This window comes from Chiloscyllium punctatum, chromosome 2 (genome assembly GCF_047496795.1).
Source record: "Chiloscyllium punctatum isolate Juve2018m chromosome 2, sChiPun1.3, whole genome shotgun sequence".
Taxonomy (NCBI): domain Eukaryota; kingdom Metazoa; phylum Chordata; class Chondrichthyes; order Orectolobiformes; family Hemiscylliidae; genus Chiloscyllium; species Chiloscyllium punctatum.
In genome coordinates, this window is record NC_092740.1 from 98,298,685 (window position 1) to 98,321,145 (window position 22,461).

Here is a 22,461-nt window from a genome sequence, read left to right on the forward strand (position 1 = left end):
GGGACCTGGCAGCAAACCAGAGAAGACCCAAGAAGGAATGTTTTTAAGTTCTTGAGATTTTCAGGCCACGGGTCATTCTGACATTAAGGTTAATCATGCTTGAAAAGTATTCATAAAAGTATAATTTAAGAAAAAAATGAATTCAGGAATACTGGTATCAATTGTGATTAATGCTTTTGCAGTTCACTGGCCGTTGAGCTGAAGTGATGCTTTATGGCAACATGGTTCGGACTGAATTTTGTATATGAAAGAAGTACGTGGTCTTTAAGTTGTGCGTGGAATTTGTTAATATATGTTTTGACAATCAGATGTGTTTTCGATCAACAGTTCTACTATGTTTTTTTTAACAGGACCCTTGGATCTGTGCACACTAAGTCTGGTTCCATGTAACTCTTAATATTATTACTGGGTGTCACTACAGCAGCTCTCTACATTGGTTGGGGCCTGTACATCACACTGTTGGCACCATTTAAGTTTTATCTAACCAAAAGTGAGCTACCTATCCAGATGAATGAAGACCCCATTTGGGAAGCGATCCAGTCAGAGGTTATCAATTGATGCAGCAGGTAAGGATGTTAAAACTGAAGGATATGTTTGATTTTGTTTGTATTTCCAACAAATTTCTAAATTTTTTAAAAATTGGACTGTAGATGAAAAATACATCCCCTATCAAGTCAACTGGTTTTGCTGTATATGCCCTATTGAATTGCTTTGCAATTACTTAGATCATCTTTAATCCTGCCCTGGTAGGCGTATGGTTTGAGTAGCAAATAGCATTACAATTGTGGCTTCATCAATGACTGTGTACATTTTTTTAAAAAATGTATTTGCAATATGATTTTAGTATAACTTGATCTGTTGCACTAACGGTACAGTGATTGAGCTTTTCATCCCAACCAGTCAAAAATGATTTTGTCTCAATTCAGACTTGTAAATGAGTTATTGCTTCATCATAAGTATGTGTTCACACAGATGAATATGTTAGCACGGTGGCTTAGTGGTTAGCACTGCTGCTTCACATCACCAGGGTCCCAGGTTTGATTCCAGCCTCAGGCAACTGTCTGTGTGGAGTTTGCACATTCTCCCCGTGTCTGCGTGGGTTTTCCCTGGGTGCTCCAGTTTCCTCCGGAGGTCAGGTGAATTGGCCATGCTAAGTTGCCCATCGTGATAGGTCCATTAGTCAGAGGGAAATGGGTCTGGGTGGGTTACTCTTCGGAGGGTTGGTGTGGACTGGTTGGGCCGAAGGGCCTGTTTCCACACTGTAGGGAATCTAATCTAATCTAATCATAACAATTTACAGTGGGTAGAAGGTTCTGCTGGAAGTATGGAAATAAAACACTGGTTTTGTACTATACAAAAAGTTCTATAATTAATACATTTAACTTGGAAAAGGTGCATTTAAAATTGGCCCCTGCAACACCAGTACATCCTTCTTTGGATTTGGGGCTCACACTGGTTACGATATTCCAAATGCAGTCTGACCAAATCCTTATACAGCATTCGCAGTACTTCCATGTTGTTGTATTCTATCCCTCTTGAAATGAATGTATTTGTCTCCCTAATGGCCCCTTGATCCTGCATCCTAACATTAAGAGAATCCTGAACTAGGATTTCAAAGTCCCTATGTGCCATAGATTTCCAAAGCCTTTCTCATTTAGAAAATAGTGTACGCCTCTCTTCTTCCTACCAAAGTAGGAAGTACCAAAGTAGTACCTCCCACTTTTCCCCACATTGAATTGTATCTGCCACTTCTTTGCCCACCTTCCTATCCTGTCCAAGTCTGTCTAACAATATACATTTCAGTTTAGCTTTTATAAGTAGTTGAGTTACTATTTGGGTACAGTATGTAATCTACTTATTACAAACAACTGAGGGAGCGTGTGATTTGTTTAGCGACTTGTGGGATTTGCAATCTACATTCCTGGTGTCATGCTGGCATTAAAGTTCATAAGCAACATTGATGAATTATGTGGTAGGCAGAATGTCTTTGTTGTACCGATAGTTGCACGGGGGTGCCCTCTTTGTTTGTCTATTCTCATGCTTCATGGACTTGTTGATCAATGTCTGCGTTGATTCTCCGATGCATTAGCTAGGCTCGGAAGTCCCTGCTGTATGCTTGCAAAATGTTGAGGTTAAAGAAATCTTAAAGAAATCTTTGGCAATGCATGCAACATTGATGTTGACCAGCAGATTGGAGCCATTATTTTTGGTCCACTGTTGTATATTGACAAACCAAATTGAATTTGTTTGCTTTCACATTTGACATAAAATTAATAAAATATTTAAAAATGAACACTTTATATTAGTTGCATTTAAGGTAAGCACAGCCATTGTAGAAAGTCTTAAAATGAAGAACAACTTTGCTTAAATATGATTATTAAAGGACAGCAAAACATGACATAACCTATTTTAATTGATTATTTAAAGTTTAGAGTCCTAGAGCTGTACAGCATGCAACCAGACCTTTTGGTCCAACTCATCCATGCCAACCAAATTCGATCGGTTCTGCTAAAATGCAGTAGTTCCATTCTCATGCAAGCCTGTGTTATAAGTAAATTCCGTAACAGCAGCACCATTTAAACTAATGGGGCTGGAATCAAGTTACAACCAGTACCCCCAATTCATCAATCATGTTACAGCACATTCGAATTAACGAAACGTGCTTTATAGCAGAATGACCTGTATCCTAAATAAATCTAGTCCCATTTGCCAACATTTGGCTGAATTCCCTGTAAACCCCTCCTATTCATAAACCTATCCAGATGTCTCTTAAATGTTGCAGTTGTACCAGCCTCCACCAACTCCTCTGGCAGCTTATTCCATACATGTGTGAAATGGTTGTCCCTGAGGTCCCTTTTAAATCTTTCCTCTCTTATCTTAAACCTGTGACCTGTAGTTTTAGACTCCCCCACCTTGGGGAAATGACCTTGTCTATTCACCCTTACCATGCTTTTCATGATTTTATAAACTTCTATAAGGTAACCCTCAGTCTCCAATGCTCCAGGGAAAGTTTAATCAAGAGACAGATCTTAATAAATACATATAGTCAAAAAAGAAACCACTCTACTCACCATTGTAGATTTACAAAAAACAAAATCAGTAAGGTTATACTTTAAAACTAGCCACTTACCTGCTTCCTTCCCTTGAGCTCCTCCACACAGGTTCTTCCAAGGTCAGCTGTGGATTTCACTTTTCATTTATTTTTTCTAATATCCAGCGATACTTGAAACTAAACTGTAGAGGCACTCAACAGTGAAGGTTCACTGCTGGGTCAGAATGCTGTGCCGGTTGACTTCTCCATTTGTTTCATTGTTCCACTTCTCATGTAGTCACTGCTTTGTCTCTCTTTTTCCTTTTTAAAAGTGCCGTTGTGCTACGACACAAAGGTGAACCCCTCTGTTAATTAAACTAAACACCTAGAAGAGCTCACCTCACCTCGTAATCTGTTAAAATATGAGTGACAGAGAGCTCACAAGTTCCACTATTTAAAGAAAATTACATCAATTTATTTTTTACTCTAAAAGTGAATATTAAACAACAACTATTCACAACTCTAAACCCCCTTTCTCGTAACTGCTTACTATCTGCTTCCAACTGTGTAACAATATGCTGTTCCAATGAGATGCTTATTAAACTTACATCAACTTAATTTCAAAACCACACAGTTGCTGTTGTATTCTGTGTCTTTCCTTTTCCAGCTAAGAATCTCCCTGGGTCATTGTCTTTCTTTTTACAGTGAGTATGTTTCATATGAAAAGGTACCTTTGATGAAGAGTGTTTCCTAACTTAGAGAGTAAGATATTAGACTTTCAGGCTTTTCTGTCTCTCTGACTAATGTCAACAGCACTGATGCAAACACTAATGCAAAATACTCATTTAGTATCTTCCTCCATCACTGCAGTTCCACACATAGGCTGCCTCGCTAATCTTTGAGGGGTCTTATTTTCTCCCTAGTTTCCCTTCTGTCCTTAATGTATTTGGAAAATCCCTCTGAATTTTCCTTAACTTTGTTTGGCAAAGCTATCTCATGTTCCCTTTTTGCACTTCTAATTTCCCTTGTAACTATACTCGCACTGCGTTTTATACACTTCTGAGGATACGCTCGATCTCTGCAGTCTGTACCTGATGTATGCTCCTTTTTTTCTTACCAAAACCTCAATTTCTCTAGTCATCCAGCATTCCATACACCTACTAGCCTTTCACCCTAACAGGAACATGCTGTCTCTAGACTCTCGCTGTATCATTTTTGAAGGCATCCTGTTTTCCAGCCATCCCTTTACCTGCGAACATCCGCCTCTAATCAACTTTTGAAAGTTCTTGCCGAATAAAATCAAAACTGGCCTTCCTCCAATTTAGAATTTTAACTTTTAGATCTGGTCTATCCTTTGCCATCACTATTTTAAAACTAATAGAATTATGGTCGCTGGCCCCAAAGTGCACCCCCGTCGACACCTCAGTCACTTGCCCTGCTTTATTTCCCAAGAGTAGGTCAAGTTTTGTACCTTCATTAGTAAGTACATCCATGGACTGAATCAGAAAATTATCTTGTACACACTTAACAAATTCCTCTCCATCTAAACCCTTAACATTGTGGTAGTCCCAGACTATGTCGAGGTTACACTTAAAAAAAAATGCACTTCTTTGCTCGCATGCTGTGAGCGCTCCCTCACAGGTTCCTCCAAGTCAGCTGAGATTTTTGCTGTTTGTTCATTTTTCTTAGACGCACTCCAATGTCCAGAAGTACTTGAACTCAAACAGCAAAGGCAGTAGCTGTGCAGATTCACTGTTGTGTTAGACAGCAGTGTAGGTTTCTTTTTCTTTCCCTCTCTACACTTCCCTTGTGATCACTGCTTTGGCTCTCTTCCTCTTTAAAGTGCTGTTGTTTTGATTGTTTTTCTCCAAAGTACCAAAACAATGCAACAGCTGATAAAACAGTAATTACTTCCTCTGGAATTCAAGGAAATCGCTCCACCACCTAAAATACCTCAAAAAGGAGCAGCTCTTACAGCCTTAATTTCTTTGCATCTTCCATCTTGAAGATTTACTTTTGTTCATAATGTAAATGGTGAAATGTGTTTATACAAAGCCAAGATTCACTGATTATTTTTCACATCATTTAATATTCTGTATAGAGATTCCACACAGCCAATAAAAAGTTGAAGTTTTCAGAACCCACAACACAAACTACTACTTCCACACACTAAATATTATGTCTGCAGAGTGTCCATTGAAGCAGTAGCTAGCCAACACACAGATTCTCTCCTTTAAGCTTTCTGAAATTGAAACCAATATTTAATTTATGTGATCAGTCCAAACATTGAAGTATGATCATTACTCAACCTCATGAGACCCTAAATTACTTGAAAATTATATCAACAAAAGAAAGGCACAGGATTAAAAAAAAATCTTATTCTTGAGTTGAGCATTTCTTCAATGGCCATCCCTTTGTTAGATCATCCATAATAGTCTTTGAGATTCTCAATGATAGCTGATTAGCTGTGCATTTTGGCAAGTGATGACATGTCAATGTGATTCAGCAACATGATTCCATTACTCTTTTGTTTTTTAGGTCTTCCTAGTGTCTCTGGCAATATGATGAAGAAGAAAAGTAATCACAGGTGTGTCTACGAAAACAGTTGTAAAATTTGGAGTTCGGTGGGCTTGCCAACTCTCAAGAATTATATTGGAGTCTTCAAGAATTGATGATTAACCTGCAGGACACTGGGATCAGGAGAAAGATTATAGCGGGTTTAAATATACATTATTAGAACACTTCACTTAATAGTAGCAAAAATGTTGGAGGAGGCAAGAAAAAAATGGTTTGACCATCAAAAATTATCTCATCACACTCCAAAAATGCACATTGGTATGGGAAGCAGTGAAGCCACAAGGGTGCTCATAAAGGTAAACAATGAGGGTTGGAAAACTATGGGGTGAGTTATTGTCTCTTTTTCATCATGTGTTTGGAGGATAGCAGAACATTTAGTTAAGTGTCATGGGCCTGATGCCATGAGACTTATAGGGTCAGGAGTCATATTGGAGATTCATGGTACGATTCCCTCATCGCTGTATTCTGCTGTGTCACCACGTCTGTGGGTCTGTTATGCTAATGTTACAAGACATGAGCAGGACTAGTTGAAGGGCCTGGACTTTGTTTGTGAGATATGATTTGTGAGTATGATTCTGTTAAGCTGTTGTTTGACCAGGCTATGGGCCAGTGCTGTCAAATTTGATAAAAGTCTCTAGATGTTAATGATAAGCACTTTGCAAAGTCAATAGGGCATGGTGCACATTTGTTTCCTGTGCTTGTATCAGTGCCAGCTGGTTGGACTGGCTTTAATTCATTTTGTTTTCCTGTGATAGTTTGATACAACTGAATGGCTTGCTAGACCATTTCAGAGGACACACAACCATATTGTCATCAATTTGATAGGAATGAAGATTGAATTAACATTCAAATTTCAAACATACGTAAGTCAAATGGTATCATTGCAAGAATAAAGCAAAATTTAACAAAATTCAAGGGGTTTCTCCAAAGTACCAAAACAATGCAACAGCTGATAAAACAGTAATTACTTCCTCTGGAATTCAGATTGGATAAATGCATTGTTATACAAAATGCAGATTTGATCAAGATGGCGATTAAAAATGCATCCCTCTCTATGCTTGGTTCGAGCAGAAGCCCAGCGGTACAGTTTCACCTGCTCTGACAGCCCCAGATATACCTATTCCCTCCGTCATCGCAGCAGATGTCAGATTGATCGTCCTAAGAGTCAATCCAAAGAAAGCGATATACGGGGACTCCACCCTCTAACTGTATCCTCACCTTCTTGACCCACACTGCAGTCGGTGTTTTTGGCCCCCTACTGTACTCCCTGTATACCCACAACTGTAGCCAAATTCCGAATGAACAAGTTTGCTGATAACACCACCATGGTAGGAACACCACCACAATGATGAGGCAGAATACTGAAAGGAGATAGAGAGCTTGCTGTCATGGTATAATGATAATAATCTCTTACTGTTGGCAAAACAAAACAGCTGATCATTGACTTCAGGAAGAAAGAAAGAAAACAGTCCCTATCTACATCAATGGAACTGAGGTGCAGAGAGTTGAGAGCATCAAGTTCTAGGAGTGATGATAACCAACAACCTATCATGGATTTGCCATGTAAATGTGACGGTCAAGAAGGCGTAACAACACCTCTTTCTCAGGTGGCTTAGGAAATTCGGCATGATCATAAGAACCCTCACCAACGTTTACAGATGCACCATACAAAGCATTCTATCCTGATGCATAACAGCCTGCTACAGCAACTGCTCTGGCCAGGACCATAAGAAACAACAGAAGGCTGTGTGTACAGCCCAGACCATCACAGAAACCAATTTCATCCACTTACTCCATTTACATTTATCTTTGCCATGGAAAGGCTGCCAACATCATCAAAGATCCCATCCATTCTGATAATGCTCTCCTACAACCTCTTCCAACAGGCAAGAGGTATGAAACTTGAACATGTGCACCAAGCTTGCAATACAAAGCTTTTCACTACTTTGGTACTTGTGACTACAATAAATAAAATAAAATCAACTACTCGTAGGAAGGCATAAGACACAAAATCCTGAGAGGCAGAATTAATATATTTCAGATTCATAAGATCTGAAACATTCACCGTGCAGATGCTGCCTGACTTCAGTTGAATGGCAGGAGTGTTTCTAGTGCTCTGCGTATTCTCTGGTTTACAGTCCCAGTCAGAGTCACCCAGAAATGGCACTCCCGAGGCAGTGTGTTGAAGACAGATTCTGGCTCAGCCATGGTGGCTCTGCATTTCAAGAGTTGAATCTCTTCACTGATTAGACACTTAATGGAAAATCAGAGGATCCCTTATAAATCTTTACAGAACACAATTCAATTAGTTAAAGTAGCATATTGGGGTAGAAAACTGCTGCATGGATGGTCTGCAGTGATGAAGGCAACAGGTTTAAAAACGAACTTTAGAGTGAATTTTTTTTAAAATTTATTTGAGTTTACAAGAAAGTATATCTGTGTTTTGTTGAGTTAGTATCCTTCGTTGCCTATGGATAGATTGTAGTATTGTCCCAGTTGATGATATTAGTCATCCCAGACTGAAATCTGGTTTGATCGATCACATTTTGTTTTGGTGTGGTTTTAAGGAGATGGTGTCTTACGAAATGTAAGTGCTTTATACTGCAGATTTGGTTTTAACAATTTAAAACAAAACTTTTATAAAAATTAAGATAAAATAGAATTGTCTAAGTTATTTACATGATAAAATTTACTGAATATGATTTTAACGGTTTTGAAACACTTGATTTAAAAATATAATCCCATTAATCCCATAATCTCCTTTATAGATCCCTAAAATATCTTTCTACAGATCCCCAAAATCATCCTTGTACATTACATTTTTTTTTATCTAATACTTTGATAGATCTAAGTTAATTGTGACTTCAACTCCTTATCTGGAAAATCTGATTGTGTGAAAGATCCACTTTAAGACTTTCGTTCTTATTCTCATCAAATAGCTTCTTCAAGATTTTATCAAACACTCCTGGTGTAGGGCTATCACTCAACACCTTAATCTAAGATTATCTAGTTTTATGGTCTTCTTCCCCTTCTTGGCAGCATAACTTTATACATCCATCTTCATCCAGGGTTTCTGCAGATCTACCACATACTGAAAACTAAAAAGATATTTTTTCTCCCCAGCTATTATTGTTTCTCTAAGCTAGAAAACACATAAGTTCCCTAACAGAAGCCTTGATGCACAATTAATTATCTTGCTTGGCCTAACTCCTCTAATGTAAAATTAAAAAGCCATTAGTTCTGTAATCTGCCGCCTCAAACTGTTTTAAAAGCAATTGCCATGGCTACAGAAATACCTACATGTTGATTGTTAACTCTTCTGACAGAAAAACCCATATGTCACTATTCAAAATTCAAAAACCTAAACTTGCATTAACTTAAATTTATATAAATTGCACAATCTACATTACAAATGTGGCATTGAAAGGCTTCATTTATGCTGAGTGAATGTCCACAAAGGGACCCAATGCTAAGTCTTAATGAAGTCGCAATCTTAAGAATCAAAATATTTCTGTCTTCAAATTTCTATTATGGTTTTCCTGTGCTACCTTGAAGTTTCAATTGCTTAAGCTATCTTTTGCCTGATATTTACTTAAATGGTTTGATTGCTTGATTACTAGCTATTTTAGCAGTGGTGAAATTGCATGAATTTGTGTTCTTACACTTTTTCTTAATCTTTCAATTGTACCAAAGATTATATGGTTGCTCTAGACCTTTTCTCATCTTCTTATTCAGAGTCATTATTATTTACCTCTGGAGTAGATGCCAACCCAGGTTTCCTGGCTCAGAGATAGTGACATTAACAATGCCACAAGAACCCTTTAAGCAGCTATTTTATTTTAACAGCTGTTATTTTATGACATTGTATGGAAGTATTTTGATTTAAGCTGTTGCTTAATGTTTCTAAGTTATGAAATTTCTTTTGTGCAGGAAACATCGTAGTAATGTGGGGCCAAGCAAGACAGTTTCTCATTCACGACGGAACATTGTAGGTTGCAGAATTGAGCATGGATGGAAGGAACAGGGTGGAATAACGCAGTGGAAAGGCACAGTTCTGGATCAAGTACCAGTAAATCCTGCACTTTACCTTATCAAATATGATGGATTTGACTGTGTATATGGACTTGAACTTCACAAAGATGAAAGGGTCTTAGGATTTCGGGTCCTTCCAGATAGAGTTTGTAAGTGAAAGTATGGTTTTAAGATCACAAAATCTAAGTTTTCATTGTCCTAATAGAAGGGATATTTTATGTCCTAATTAATTATATTAATTACTTAAAATTACAAAGTACTTTCTGCATGTGCACTTTCTTTTGTTTCCAGCTGTATCTCGAATCAGTGATGTGGATCTGGCAGAAATGATGATAGGCAAAGCGGTTGAGCACATGTTTGAAAAAGATGATGATGGAGCTAAAGATGAGTGGCGGGGAATGGTGCTTGCACGTGCTCCAATCATGAACACGTGGTTTTACATTACCTATGAAAAGGATCCTGTCTTGTACATGTACCAACTTCTAGAAGACTACAGAGAAGGAGATTTACGTATTATGCCTGATTCAAGTAGGTGCAAGGGAACTTTTTTAATAGAGACAATTGTGTTTTATACAGTAATCATAGAAGTTACTTTAGTTTTATATTGGTGAAGTAATGATGCATTTGTACAGAGACTTTGGAATGTAGCATGAGATCTGTGCAAATTCGAATCTGGACTAGGGGTATTGCTTGAACTTTACAGCTATCTCAATAAGGTGACTATATACATAATCCACCATTTTTTATTTCCACAGCAGCTCATCATTAAGAAATGATCTGATAAATATTTATTGTAAGCATTGTTTATACTGGTGAATAGGACAATATATCATTCAGGCACGCAAGTTCTCGTGGGTTGCCACATTTGTCTTTTTAAATTACATGTAATTCTGCCAACAAGTATTAGTGGAGGCAGTTGCAAGGGTTTTCCTAGATCACACTGAACAGCTCAAGATTGACAGAAGAGGAGTCTAAAGGGACCAGGCAGAGAAATTGAGTCAATGAGTATGTGTGAAGGAGAGAAATAAGTAAGCTCTATGTTGGAAGGCAACTGAACTACCGGGGTTTTGTGAAGGGAACTCTGAAGTGAAGAACAATTGGATATTTCTGTGCTATTAAAATTGAGTCAAGTTTTGAGTTAGAGTCATACAGCACTGAAATAGACCCTTTGGTCCAACCAGTCAACCATACCAACCATAATCCCAAACTGAACTAGTACCACCTGCCTGTGCTTGGCCCACATCCCTCCAAACACTTCTTATTCATGTACTTATCTAAATGTCTTTTAAATTTCCTCTGAAAGTTCATTCCACAAATGAACCATTCTGTGTAAAAAGAATTACCCCTCATGTCTTTAAAGTTTTTGCCCCTCCCCTTAAAAATATTCCCAGGCTGGGGAAAAGACCTATGCCATTCACCTTATCTGTACCCCTCATGATTTTATAGTCCTGTATAAGGTTACACCTCACCCTCCTACATTCCAGTGAAAAAAGTCACTGCCTATCCAGCCCCTCCTTATAATTCAAACCCTCCATTCCTGGCACCATCCTGGTGAATCGTTTCTGAACCCTCTCTAGTTTAATAACATCCTCTGTACAGCAGGGAGACCAGAACTTGGAGATAGTACTCCAGAATAGGCCTCACTGACATCATGTACAATTTCTATTCTCAAAGGTCTGAGCAATGAAGGCAAGCATACTAAATGCATTCTTAACAATCCTTATCTGTATGTAATGCAAACTTCAAAGAATTATGTACCTGATCCCCTGAGTCACTCTGTTCTACAATAGCACTGAAGGCACTACTTTTAATTGTATAAATCCTGCCTTTGCTTCTTTTACCAAAATGCAATATCTCTCATTTATCCAAATAAACTCCATTTGCCACTTTTCATCGATCCAATTCTTAGATAACCTTCTTCACTGTCCACTATACCACCAAACTTGGTGGCATCTGCAAACTTACTATTGTATATTCTCATCCAAATCATTTATATACAAATGACAAACAAAAGTTGACCCAGCACCGATCCTTGTGGAACCAGTTGAAAAACAGCCCCCACCCTCACACACTCATCTGTCATTAAGCCAATTTTGTATCCATTGTCAAGCTCACCTTGAAACCCATGTGATCTAACTTTACTAATTAGTCTACCATGCGGAGACTTGCCAAGGGCTTTACTAAAGTCTTTAAGTAAACAATGGCTACCGCTTTGCCCTCATCAATCTTCTTGGTTACTTCCCTAAATAAAAGTCAATCAAATTTGTGAGATATGATTTCCCTTGCACAAAGCCATGCTATCTTAATCATTCCTTGCCTCTCCAAATGCATTGAAGTCCTATCGTTCAGTATAACTTCCAACAACTTACCCACCACCGAAGCCAGACATACAGGTCCATAATTCCCAGGCTTCTCCTTCCATCCCTTCTTAAACAAAGGCACAACATTGGCCACTCCCCATCATTTGTCACCTCGCCAGTATTAATAGATGATACAAATATTTCTGTAAGGGGCCCTGCAATTTCCTCCCTAACTTCCCTCAAAGTCATGGTATGCACTAGATCACATCCTGGAGATTTATCCACCTATATATTTTCTAAAACTTCCAGTACATCCTCTTCTGTAATGTGAACTGTTTTCAAAACCTCAATTTTTATTTCCCCGAGTTCTCTAGCCTTCATTTCTTTATCCACAGTTAAAAAAAAAGGAACTGATGCAAAATATTCATTTTGTTATTCTTCTATCACGTGAGGTTCAACACAAAAACGACCTCTTTGATCTTTAAGGGTTACTACTGTCTGTCTAATTGCCCTATTGCTCCTGATGTACTTGTAGAATCTCTTGATTATCCTTAACCTTATTTGTCAAGGCTATCTCATATTCTCACTTTGACTTCCTGATTTCCTCCTTTATACTGTTCAAGAAATTTATTTGAACCCAGTTGTTTATATCTAATATATGTTTTTTTTATTCTTGATTAGAAACTCAGTATCTTCATTCATCCATTGTTCTGTAATCCTACCAGCCTCACCTTTCACTGAACAGCAACATACAACTCACTCTCATTATCACACTTTTGAAGGTCACCCCATTTTCACATGTTCCTATACTCATGAGCAGTTTACTCCAATCAATTTTTGAACATTCTTATCTCATACAAGTAAAATTTGACTTACTCCAGTTAAAGACTTTATTTTTTAAGGGAGGTTTATCCTTTTCCATAACTATTGTGAAACAAATAGAATCATGATCACTAGACCCAAATGTTGCCCCTCTGTAAATTTGGTTTCTTTTACGGTAGCAGACATCATTGGCCATGAGATGTTTGCTGAATATGCCCATAATAGTATAAATTAAACTGCATATTCTCTACATTGACTTCCTTTTATAATTAGTACACTTCATCCACTAAAAAGAAAGCTTTATAGACTTTAAAATTAGTTACCTGCTGCACACTATAACATCAGTTATTGATTTCAAACAGCCAAAAAATGTAATTGAACACAGATCTTGTTGAGGTTTAAGGGTTTCCTGTTGAAAGTATATTTGCAATATCCTCTGAAAGAAGAGGTAGTGGCATTCAGTACACTTGTAGCTTTGCTGATGTTTAGGTAATTTTCTAATTGCACAGATAATGATTCTCCGCCAGCTGAGAGAGAGCCAGGAGAAGTCGTAGACAGCTTGGTGGGTAAACAAGTCGAATATGCCAAAGAAGATGGCTCAAAGAGGACTGGCATGGTCATCCATCAAGTAGAGGCAAAACCATCTGTGTATTTTATCAAGTTTGATGATGATTTCCACATTTATGTCTATGATTTGGTAAAAACTTCTTAGACACACTTCATAGTGGAAAGGCCATATTGGCCAACATATGGACTATTACCAAATGCGGACTTTGATAGATTAGGCTTCTAAAAGCCCAGTAAGCTATTGTGATTTCACAATCTCTGCCATTGACAACAAATAAAACAAGTTTGAATCAGCCAAATGGTTCTACTAATGTTACCATTTATGATGGTTTGAATGCAAGAGGGTTACTTGCAGAAGAAACAATCTAAAACCAGTATTTTAGAATAAGGGAACTAGGTTTCCAGGGTACTTTGTCACCCATGGGAAACAATAGGGCTTCAAGATACAAACCTAAATTAGGGTCTGGAAATGGAATGAGAAAATGTATCAGCAAAAGACCAGTTATAATCGAACTTTCTGAATTGAAAAATAAAAAAAAGGATTAGACACTATTCAGTCTTATAGTATATTTCTGTGTTGATCTCTCTTTTGACAACTAGGTCTTTTTCTGAAATCAAGTACATCTTGTTTGATCTTGAAGAAAGCTGCAAATTTATTAAGATATTATAAAATACCTTTTTGATCTTGATAAAACTGCAATGAGCCATACATATTAAAGGAACTGCACTTGAACATTTTTCTTAAACTTTTTTTTTAAAGAAAGGAGCTTAGGTAAATTTCTTTATTTTAGTTATGTAGTGAAAGTATGTATACGAAAGGTGAAATTATATATGTGAACTTCACCAATATAGGAGAGGAACAGGGATGAAGAATAAGTTGTGAAAGTCTCTGGAAAAATAGTCGCTATACTATTTGTAATAATTACCATAGTTCTCCTAATACAAAAATGATTCTTCTAAAATTCCTTCTTGGGTATGGGCGTTGCTGGCAAGACCAACATTTATTATCTGTCCCTAGTAGCGAGGCGTGCTTTGTTTTTGAACTGCTGCTGTGTGTATGGTGAACCTGAGCAGTCTGATACAAACAAGTTGCTTCAAAGTTCACTTCCTAGTAGGCTGAATTAACTATGTTGTTGGGTTGCATATAAGCCTGACTTGACACAGACAGTTGGTTTCCTTCCCTAAAGGACATTAGTGAACCAGTTGGGTTTTTCCAACAATCCCAACAATTTTGTGTCCACCTTTTTGTGGACAGTATAAATTCAAATATCATATGATCTTATTCTGTGGAACTTTATGAGAAGGTGTCTGAAATGTGCATGTTATTACTTCATACATTATACTTGCCAAATTATTCTTCTTTTACCTTGGCTGGCATTTTTTTATAGTGATATTTGCATCCACCTTGAGAAAAGTACATCATTTGTGCAAAGAAGAGACACATTCAGTTGATTATAATATTTTAGTTCTGACTGTTTCCTCTGAGTAAACTTAGTAACATGAACTGTGTAATGTGGCTGAAGTAATTCCTAAAATGAATCAAGCTGATTTGGTTGTGGAGTGAATATTGATCAAATTAAGTATAATACTTCACTTTCAAGATGCATTGTGCAAAATTACATATAAACTGACAAAGATAAAATTTTCTTCAAAAGCGTCCATTAACATCCCTAAGCTACTTGTCTATTAAATCTATAAAGATACGTGTCAGTAATCTATAAAACTAAAATCTATCACAGAGCTATAAGAACTTCCATTCAATAACATCAATAAAATCAATGTTCACAAAACTGCTGTTTGTAGATATCATTGGGAGTAAGTGAGTAGATTGGCAATCCACATGACACCATCTGTATCTCCAAATGCTGCTGGTTATACCTTTCAAACAAGGATTTTTTTTATAACCAGAACAAACAAAGCATGTTTACAGTTCTGATGGAAGTCACCTGACTTGGAATTTAGAAATGATTTAGAACATTGTTCCTTATTAGGTCTTTTGGTATCATATGCATTTCACACCATTATAGATGGAATATCAAACTATACCATAACTTTATAACAACAGGTGTGTAGCCCCATTAAAATATAACAGCACTTCTGATTTCATGACATGAAGGAAGTGAAAACTTTAAGTGTATAATTTTATACAAATGTTTCTTTCTCAATGGTTAATAGATCATAACTTATTCAATTCCTCCACCACCACCATGATGCCTGATGTTTCTTCAGTCTCTCTGATATCAGTGATTTACACTGGGATATGATTCTACAGGCATTGGTAGAAAACACCTCCCCGAAGTGAATGATTTAATGTTTGTGAATCTAAATATTGCAGTATTGCAAAGAGACATAATATCAGTATACAGATAGAAGAGCCCCTGTGTAATGAACAGAGTGAAAATGTTTCTGTATTTTCATTTGTCCATTTTTTTATTGATTGAGACCTCCTTCCACATGGTGGTGCAAACATTGCAGTTGTCCCTAACTAGCTGAATAAACTGGGGCTTTCCCCATCCATTTAATTCTACACCATACCATATAGTGCATATGTGCATGCAGTCATTCGGAATTCTAAATTATACCCTTCAAATAATTTGATTATCATTGCGTATAAAACGTTTCACATTTATTGTGAGCGTAACTTTGTGGTGGATCTGTTTTAAATTTCAGTTTCGAGAGACCTTCACATGAAACTTTCATCTTTGTTGCTGCTCCTTTGATATGGAACGAGATGTGATTTTTAACCTTTTGTGCATTCTTCACTAATCTAAACCATTGTTCTTAATTGACTGCATATAGTCCTGTGAACACCTGCCTGCATAGTTAATTCATAATACAGTGTATTTCTTATGTAAATGATACTGTTTTAAATATTATTTTTGAAGTTCTTTAATGCACTAGCCCAGTAATTGCAATTCAAGAGTGATTTACTTGTGCTCCTGCTCTTAATTCTAATACTGAACTCTAGAACACTCAACTAATGTAACAATTAAAACAAAACACTTTTGTATCACTAGGTTTTAAACTTCAGTTATTTCTCTTAGACAAATCTTTAATGTGTGTATTCCTTGAGCTGCCTTGATCTTTACTTGCAGCTAAACCGACTGATTTTCAAGAGTTTATGGTAGAATGCTGACTTGTAAAAACTCTACTTTTATGTGAGGTAGTTTTTGGAAACGAATTCTGAACCTGGATTTCAAGAATTATGATACTAAGGATTCTTTTAAAGACAAAATCATTATCTGTTCATATTTTTACTTTATTTATTTAATTTGTATTTCTTTATCTGATGACTTATACCGAAATGTGGTGTGCCAGACAACAATTTGAATGCATCACTGATGTTTAATCGGAAAATGACTACATGCAGGTACTGTATTCCTCCAGTATTCCAACGTGGGCAGCCAAAGGCAGGTTACTGTGTTCTTTTTTAAATAACTTCTGCTAGGAAATAGCCCCTTGATGCTGTATTATGAAGCACTTCTAACCCAGGTAAATCTCTGCATTGTTAACAGGGAGTTTAAACCAATTCATCAGATCTGCAACTCAGTATTGGCAGAATTTCTGCAAGATTTGTCAATTTGTAAATGTTTCTAGAGTAAGGTTTGCAAGAAGATTTTAAATCACATCCTTATTTGTAGTTGAGCCAAATGTGACTTTATATTTTAGATCTTTCTGCAGAAACATAAATTGGGCAGAGAATACCAAATTAACAAATTGAACTTCAAACAGAATTTCTTATAGATATGAATGCAATGCTCTCATGATCTTGGTAGAAGTTTTGGGGGGTTGGGGGGCTCCAATATTGCTTTATCAAATTATCCTTGGGGCTTGCGGTTGTAAATGACACAATCTTGGATATGTATTAAAAATAGTTGATCATTTAACTTGGGTTGAATAACTACTGTGTGTGAAGTATGGCTTCTGTAGTGTGTTTCTTTTAAAAAAAACTAATGTGTTTTCTGCATGTTCTAATGTTAGACCCATTTCACATAATCTGCATTGCATGTAACACTTTATTTTAGGTTGCCTGCTTGCTTATTGTATCGTCTGATTGTTAGCTAGGAAGAAATGCACTGATTTTAGAACAGTGTCAATTGTGGTGGCTTATGTCTTAAAAGGGACCATACTTTTTCCTTTTCTCAGAGTGGTGGGGAAATAGAAAATTCTTCATAGTCAATTACTAAATGTGATAAAGCTAGGTTTACCTTTTTTTTAAACACTTATCCCCACCCCTCTTGTAATCTGTAATCTGAACATTTTTTTAAAAATGTCTGTGCCAGGTTTGGTAAAGATACAGATTTGAAATTGTACTTATTGGAGCTTTTAAGCAAAAAGGGGCCTTTTGTTACTAAAGTAAAACGCACAAAATTTATTGACACTTGTGCCTTGAGCCGTTGCTTTTTCTCTTGTAGATCTGGCATTTGTAATACAATACAGTTAACTTAGTTCAGATGGTGGCATAATAGAAATATATGTAGGAGGGAACTTGATAATGGACCTCATGATTTGACTTGCTATTGAAAAACAAAGCCCACTATTGCCACGTTACTGCATTTTTGAAATATTCTTGAGTAAGGGGGGAAAATATCACCATTGGAAAGCAGTTACAAAATGTATGGTCCTTCAATAATTACAATGCTTTTTAAAGAAAACCCAGCGTAACAGTTTATGGTACATGTATAGTTAAAATGCAATGTTGATGTTTGCTTCTGGAGTTCAGCAAATTTTCAAATGTATAGACATTGTAGATCATGTTGCTGTATGCCATTAGATCTATAAACATTTCACATCTTAAAAATCTGTTTACGTATGTAAGGTTTTTTATAATTTTGTTGTATAAACTTTAAACAAATAAAATAAATTTCTGTGCAGTTTAAATGAGTATGAAACACATTTTTAACCACTGTTTTCATAATTCTTATTGAACTAGAACACAATTGGCAAGAACATCGGTGTTAACAAGACCTGTAATGAATAGTAAGTGTAAGATGCGACACATTCAGTACTGCTGCATTTACAAATACAGCAACACTTGTGTTATCTGGTATGCATGGGGAACAGCTGATGCTGTGATAATTAACCATAACTGCCATTAGGAAGTTATCAATACAGCAAAAACTGTAGAAGTAGAAGAAAAGGCTGAGATAGACAGACTTTTAATCAACAAGGGCGGATACAGGTTAATGGGAAAAGGAAGGAAAGTGGAGTTGAGGATCATCAGATCGACATAATTTCAATGAATGACAAAACAGTCTTAATGGATTGAATGGCCGATGTCTACCCATATGCCACATGGTTTCATGTTCATTGACCTATGTAGGGATGCATTTGAGTTCTTCCTTAAAAAGGGCTGATAGTTATAGACAACAAGGTACATGCTTTATGAAGTTTCATAGAGAACTCAATAACTAAGTTTCTGTTAATAAACGGGAAAGCCTGATGTGAAAACAAATACTGAGTTATTCCTTTGGATCGTTTCCTGGTTGGTTACAGTGTATTGCTTTTTATGAACAGCTCAGGCATTGTTGTGTAAAGGAGAAAGTTACACGACTTGGGAAACAATAAATGAGTGGTTTTAAATCTTAAAGTGTAAATGGTTTATGGCCATTGAGGAGTTTCATGTTGATGGAGCATTTTAGTTGCCTTGGTGCTAGATAACATGAATTTTACTTAAAATACTTAGCTGGAAATTTTTCTCATTGGAGTAATTCATCATTTAGTTGATCAGTTTGTAGCATCACACTTATTTGTGGAGATACTGATCCTATGAGAAATCACGATTTCCATTACTTGAATCAGAGTTTTGTACATTCTGCTTGTCTTTTGGGGTGAAATATAATCCCTGTATATCCTTTCGTACATGATCTATTCAATATTCCACTTTTTTGAAGAGATGCCAGTGTTGTTTTGCACTGGAATGGGTTAGAGAGAAATGTGGCATGCCCTCAGTATCACCGTCAAGGTGTTGTCAGAACCTGTAGCCTTGTCTGTGTCCAGTGCATTCAACAGCACCTTGAAATCAACTGGAGTGAACTTAATAACCTGACGACTGACATATGTGATCCTGGGGACATCAGGAAAAGGCTGGAGTGGACCGATGCAGCCATCTTTCTAGCTGAAGATGACTGCAAATGCTTCAGTTTTGTATCTTTTAATGATCTTTCTATACCTCTGCCCCTCCAGTTTGTTCGATTGTCCACAATCATTCACTAGAATAGAATCTCTTCAGTGTGGAAACAGTCCATTTGGCCCAACAAGTCCACACCAACACTCCAAAAAATAACCCACCCAGACCTATTCCCCTACCCTATTACTGTGCGTTTACCCCTGACTAATGCACCTAACCCACACATCCCTGAACACCTATGAGCAATTTAGCATGCCCAGAACTGGCAAATGTAGTGCAGAATGGGAAAAGTTGCAAGTGTCCATTTTGACAGGAAGAATAAACCATATTGGTAAGAGATTGCAGAGCTCTGCATACTGCAAGTTCAGCAACTGTGCATTGTTGGGTGCTCATTTCCAAGCAATATATCTGACATCGTCTGAAAATATCATAGATAGCTTGTGAAGCAGGCAAGTCCTAATTGCTCCAAACTCACTTCGAGCAAAATGATCAACATCAGGAGTAGTGTTGGAAAATCAGCATGACAGCTAGTTGCAGTATTTTATGCCAGGTGGTATTGATGATTATAGATTCCATTCCTGACCTTGGCAGGGCTCAAAAATCTGACCATAAAGTTAGCATGTACTTGAGTTCATTGTGCAAACCCAAAAGCAATAATGTATGATTGTAAATGAAATGTTGATCATTATTGTAAAGTGGATAAAAGGAAAATCCTGTTTAAAATAGAACACATCTGGAGGACGGAGGACATTTTTGGTCTCAACAAGGATGTACTTGCATTGGGCAAACAGTTCAGAAAAGATTCACTGTAAATTCCTGGAATGAAAAGGAACTGACTTATGAAGTAAGGCTGGGCCTATAGTCAGTGAATAATGTCTGATCTTATTGAAATACATATTATGCTGAGAGTGGATGCTGAAAGGATGTTTTCCTTCATGAGGAATCTACAACAGTAAGTCACAGTATTTGAATAAATATTGTCTTTGTTCTCATCAAAGTATTAAGTGAGCACAGGTAGTCTACTAACTCATGCAGCATGTCTCAATAACTACTGCCTGGTGGCTCTGACCTCCATATTTATGAAGTGCTTCGAGAGGTTAGTCATGGCTCACCTCAACTTCAGCTGCACATCCTGCCTTGATCCCTTGCAATTTGCTTACCATCACAACAGGTCCATTGAAGATGCTATCTCCCTGACTCTACACTAACCCCTAGAAAATATGGATAACAAGGATATCCATGTCAGGCTCCTACTTATAACTACAGCTCCACCTTCAATACCATAACTTCAACCAAGCTAATCTCCAAACTCTGAGATTGAGGTTGCTGCTCCACTCTCTGCAACTGGATCGTTGACTTCCTGACCTATAAACTGCAATCAGTGAGAATAGGCAACAACACCTCCTCCACAATAATCCTCAACATCGACACCTTGCAAAGGTGCATTCTCAGTCCCGCTAGACTCCTGATACACACATGACAATGTGGCAAAATTCCATACTAACTCCATCTACAAGTTTGCTGATGCTACTACTGCTGTAGGCTGGATCTCAAACAATGGCAAAACAGAATTCAGAAAAGGGAATATTTGATAGCATGGTATAAAGATGATAATCTCAGCCTCAAAGTCACTGTTCATTGATTTCAAAAAGCAAGGTGGAAGACACGTCCCTGTCTACATCAATGGTGCTGAGGTGGAGAGGATTAGGATCATCAAGTTCCTAGGAGTGATGATCACCAACAATCTGTCCTGGTCTACCCATGTTGATGATATAGTCAAAAAAGCACAACAACATGTCTCCTTCCTCAACATGCTAAGAAAATTCGGCATGTCCATAAAGACTTACCATTTTTTATAGGTGCACCTCGGAAAACATTCTTTTTGGATGCATCATGGATTTATGTAGCAACTGTTCTCCCCAGGACCAGAAGAACCTAGTGAGAATTGTGAACACAGCCCAGTCCATTACACAAGCCAACCTTCCATCCATTGACTCCATCTATACTTCTCGCTGCCAGCCCAGTTATAATCTCTTTTCAACCTTTTTCGTTGGGCAGAAGAGCCAACAGATTCAAGAATAGCTTCTTCCCTGCTGTTATCACACTTCTGAATAGACCTCTCACATTTTAAATTTAATGTTGATTTCACTCTCTCTGCACTTTTCTGCAGCTGTAAAGTTGTACTCTTCGCTCTGTTGTATTATCCTAATGCACTTTGTACGGTAAGATCTGCCTGTTATGCATACACAAGAAAACTTTTCACTATACTGAGGTACGTGTTAATATAAATCAACTCAAAGAAAATTGGCCGTGCACAGAAGTTGCTCAATATGATCTCCACTTTTTACAAGGCAACATGAATAGGTAAAGTCAGTCATGATATGGCAACATTGGAGTTCTTTGAGATCTGCAGTTCTGTGCTCTGCACAAATTCTTTGGCATATTTTCTTATTGCTGCCATAATCATGTCTAGCATCTTGGAGCAGAACTGAGTGAAAGCTGTTCATCCTTGCTCATTTCAGATCCAAATGAGCACCAAGTCCTTAACAGAGTTGCACTCGGCTGATGAAATATTGAGCATTTTACTTTGAGAAACTCTTTTAACAGCAAATGGATAGATATTTGAACATTTAAAATGTTTGGCTTGACAATTAGTATCGGGGAAATAATTGTCATTGTTGATAGTTGGTAGATTACAAAGTGAGGCTGGTGATCACTAACAATTCACATACCTAGATTCTACAATTACCAGAAATCTGTCACTTCGATGCAGAAATCAGTATGTCCATTGTTTAAAGTTGCAGCTGGTATGTCCAAGCTGAGTAAGAGAGTGTGAAACAAAAGAAACCTAACCTGGTACATCCAATTATGAATCTACCAAGCCTTATCATCAGCATATCCCTCGAGAGTCATAAGATTTGGACAAAATATGTAGGCAAGAGAAAAGGCTCAACAATTTCAACCTTTGCTATCTCAGAATTAAATAGTCATACATCATTGAA

General features: G+C 37.2%; 1 protein-coding gene across 2 annotated transcripts in view; it reads left to right on the top strand.

Moving 5' to 3' along the window:
• LOC140486972 (spindlin-W) overlaps positions 1–18,203 on the top strand; it is an 89,953-nt gene extending 71,750 nt beyond the window's left edge. Inside the window, exons 4-9 of one of the 2 annotated variants that reach the window (XM_072586262.1) lie at positions 183–253; positions 351–566; positions 5,570–5,618; positions 9,539–9,789; positions 9,932–10,168; positions 13,272–18,203. In XM_072586262.1, coding sequence (XP_072442363.1) covers positions 512–566; positions 5,570–5,618; positions 9,539–9,789; positions 9,932–10,168; positions 13,272–13,474 — 795 coding nt within the window. In that variant the 5' untranslated portion in view covers positions 183–253; positions 351–511 and the 3' untranslated portion in view covers positions 13,475–18,203. The remainder of the gene's footprint in view (positions 1–182; positions 254–350; positions 567–5,569; positions 5,619–9,538; positions 9,790–9,931; positions 10,169–13,271) is intronic. The other variant, XM_072586254.1, reaches the window with a different exon arrangement.
• The last annotated feature ends 4,258 nt before the right edge of the window (positions 18,204–22,461 follow it).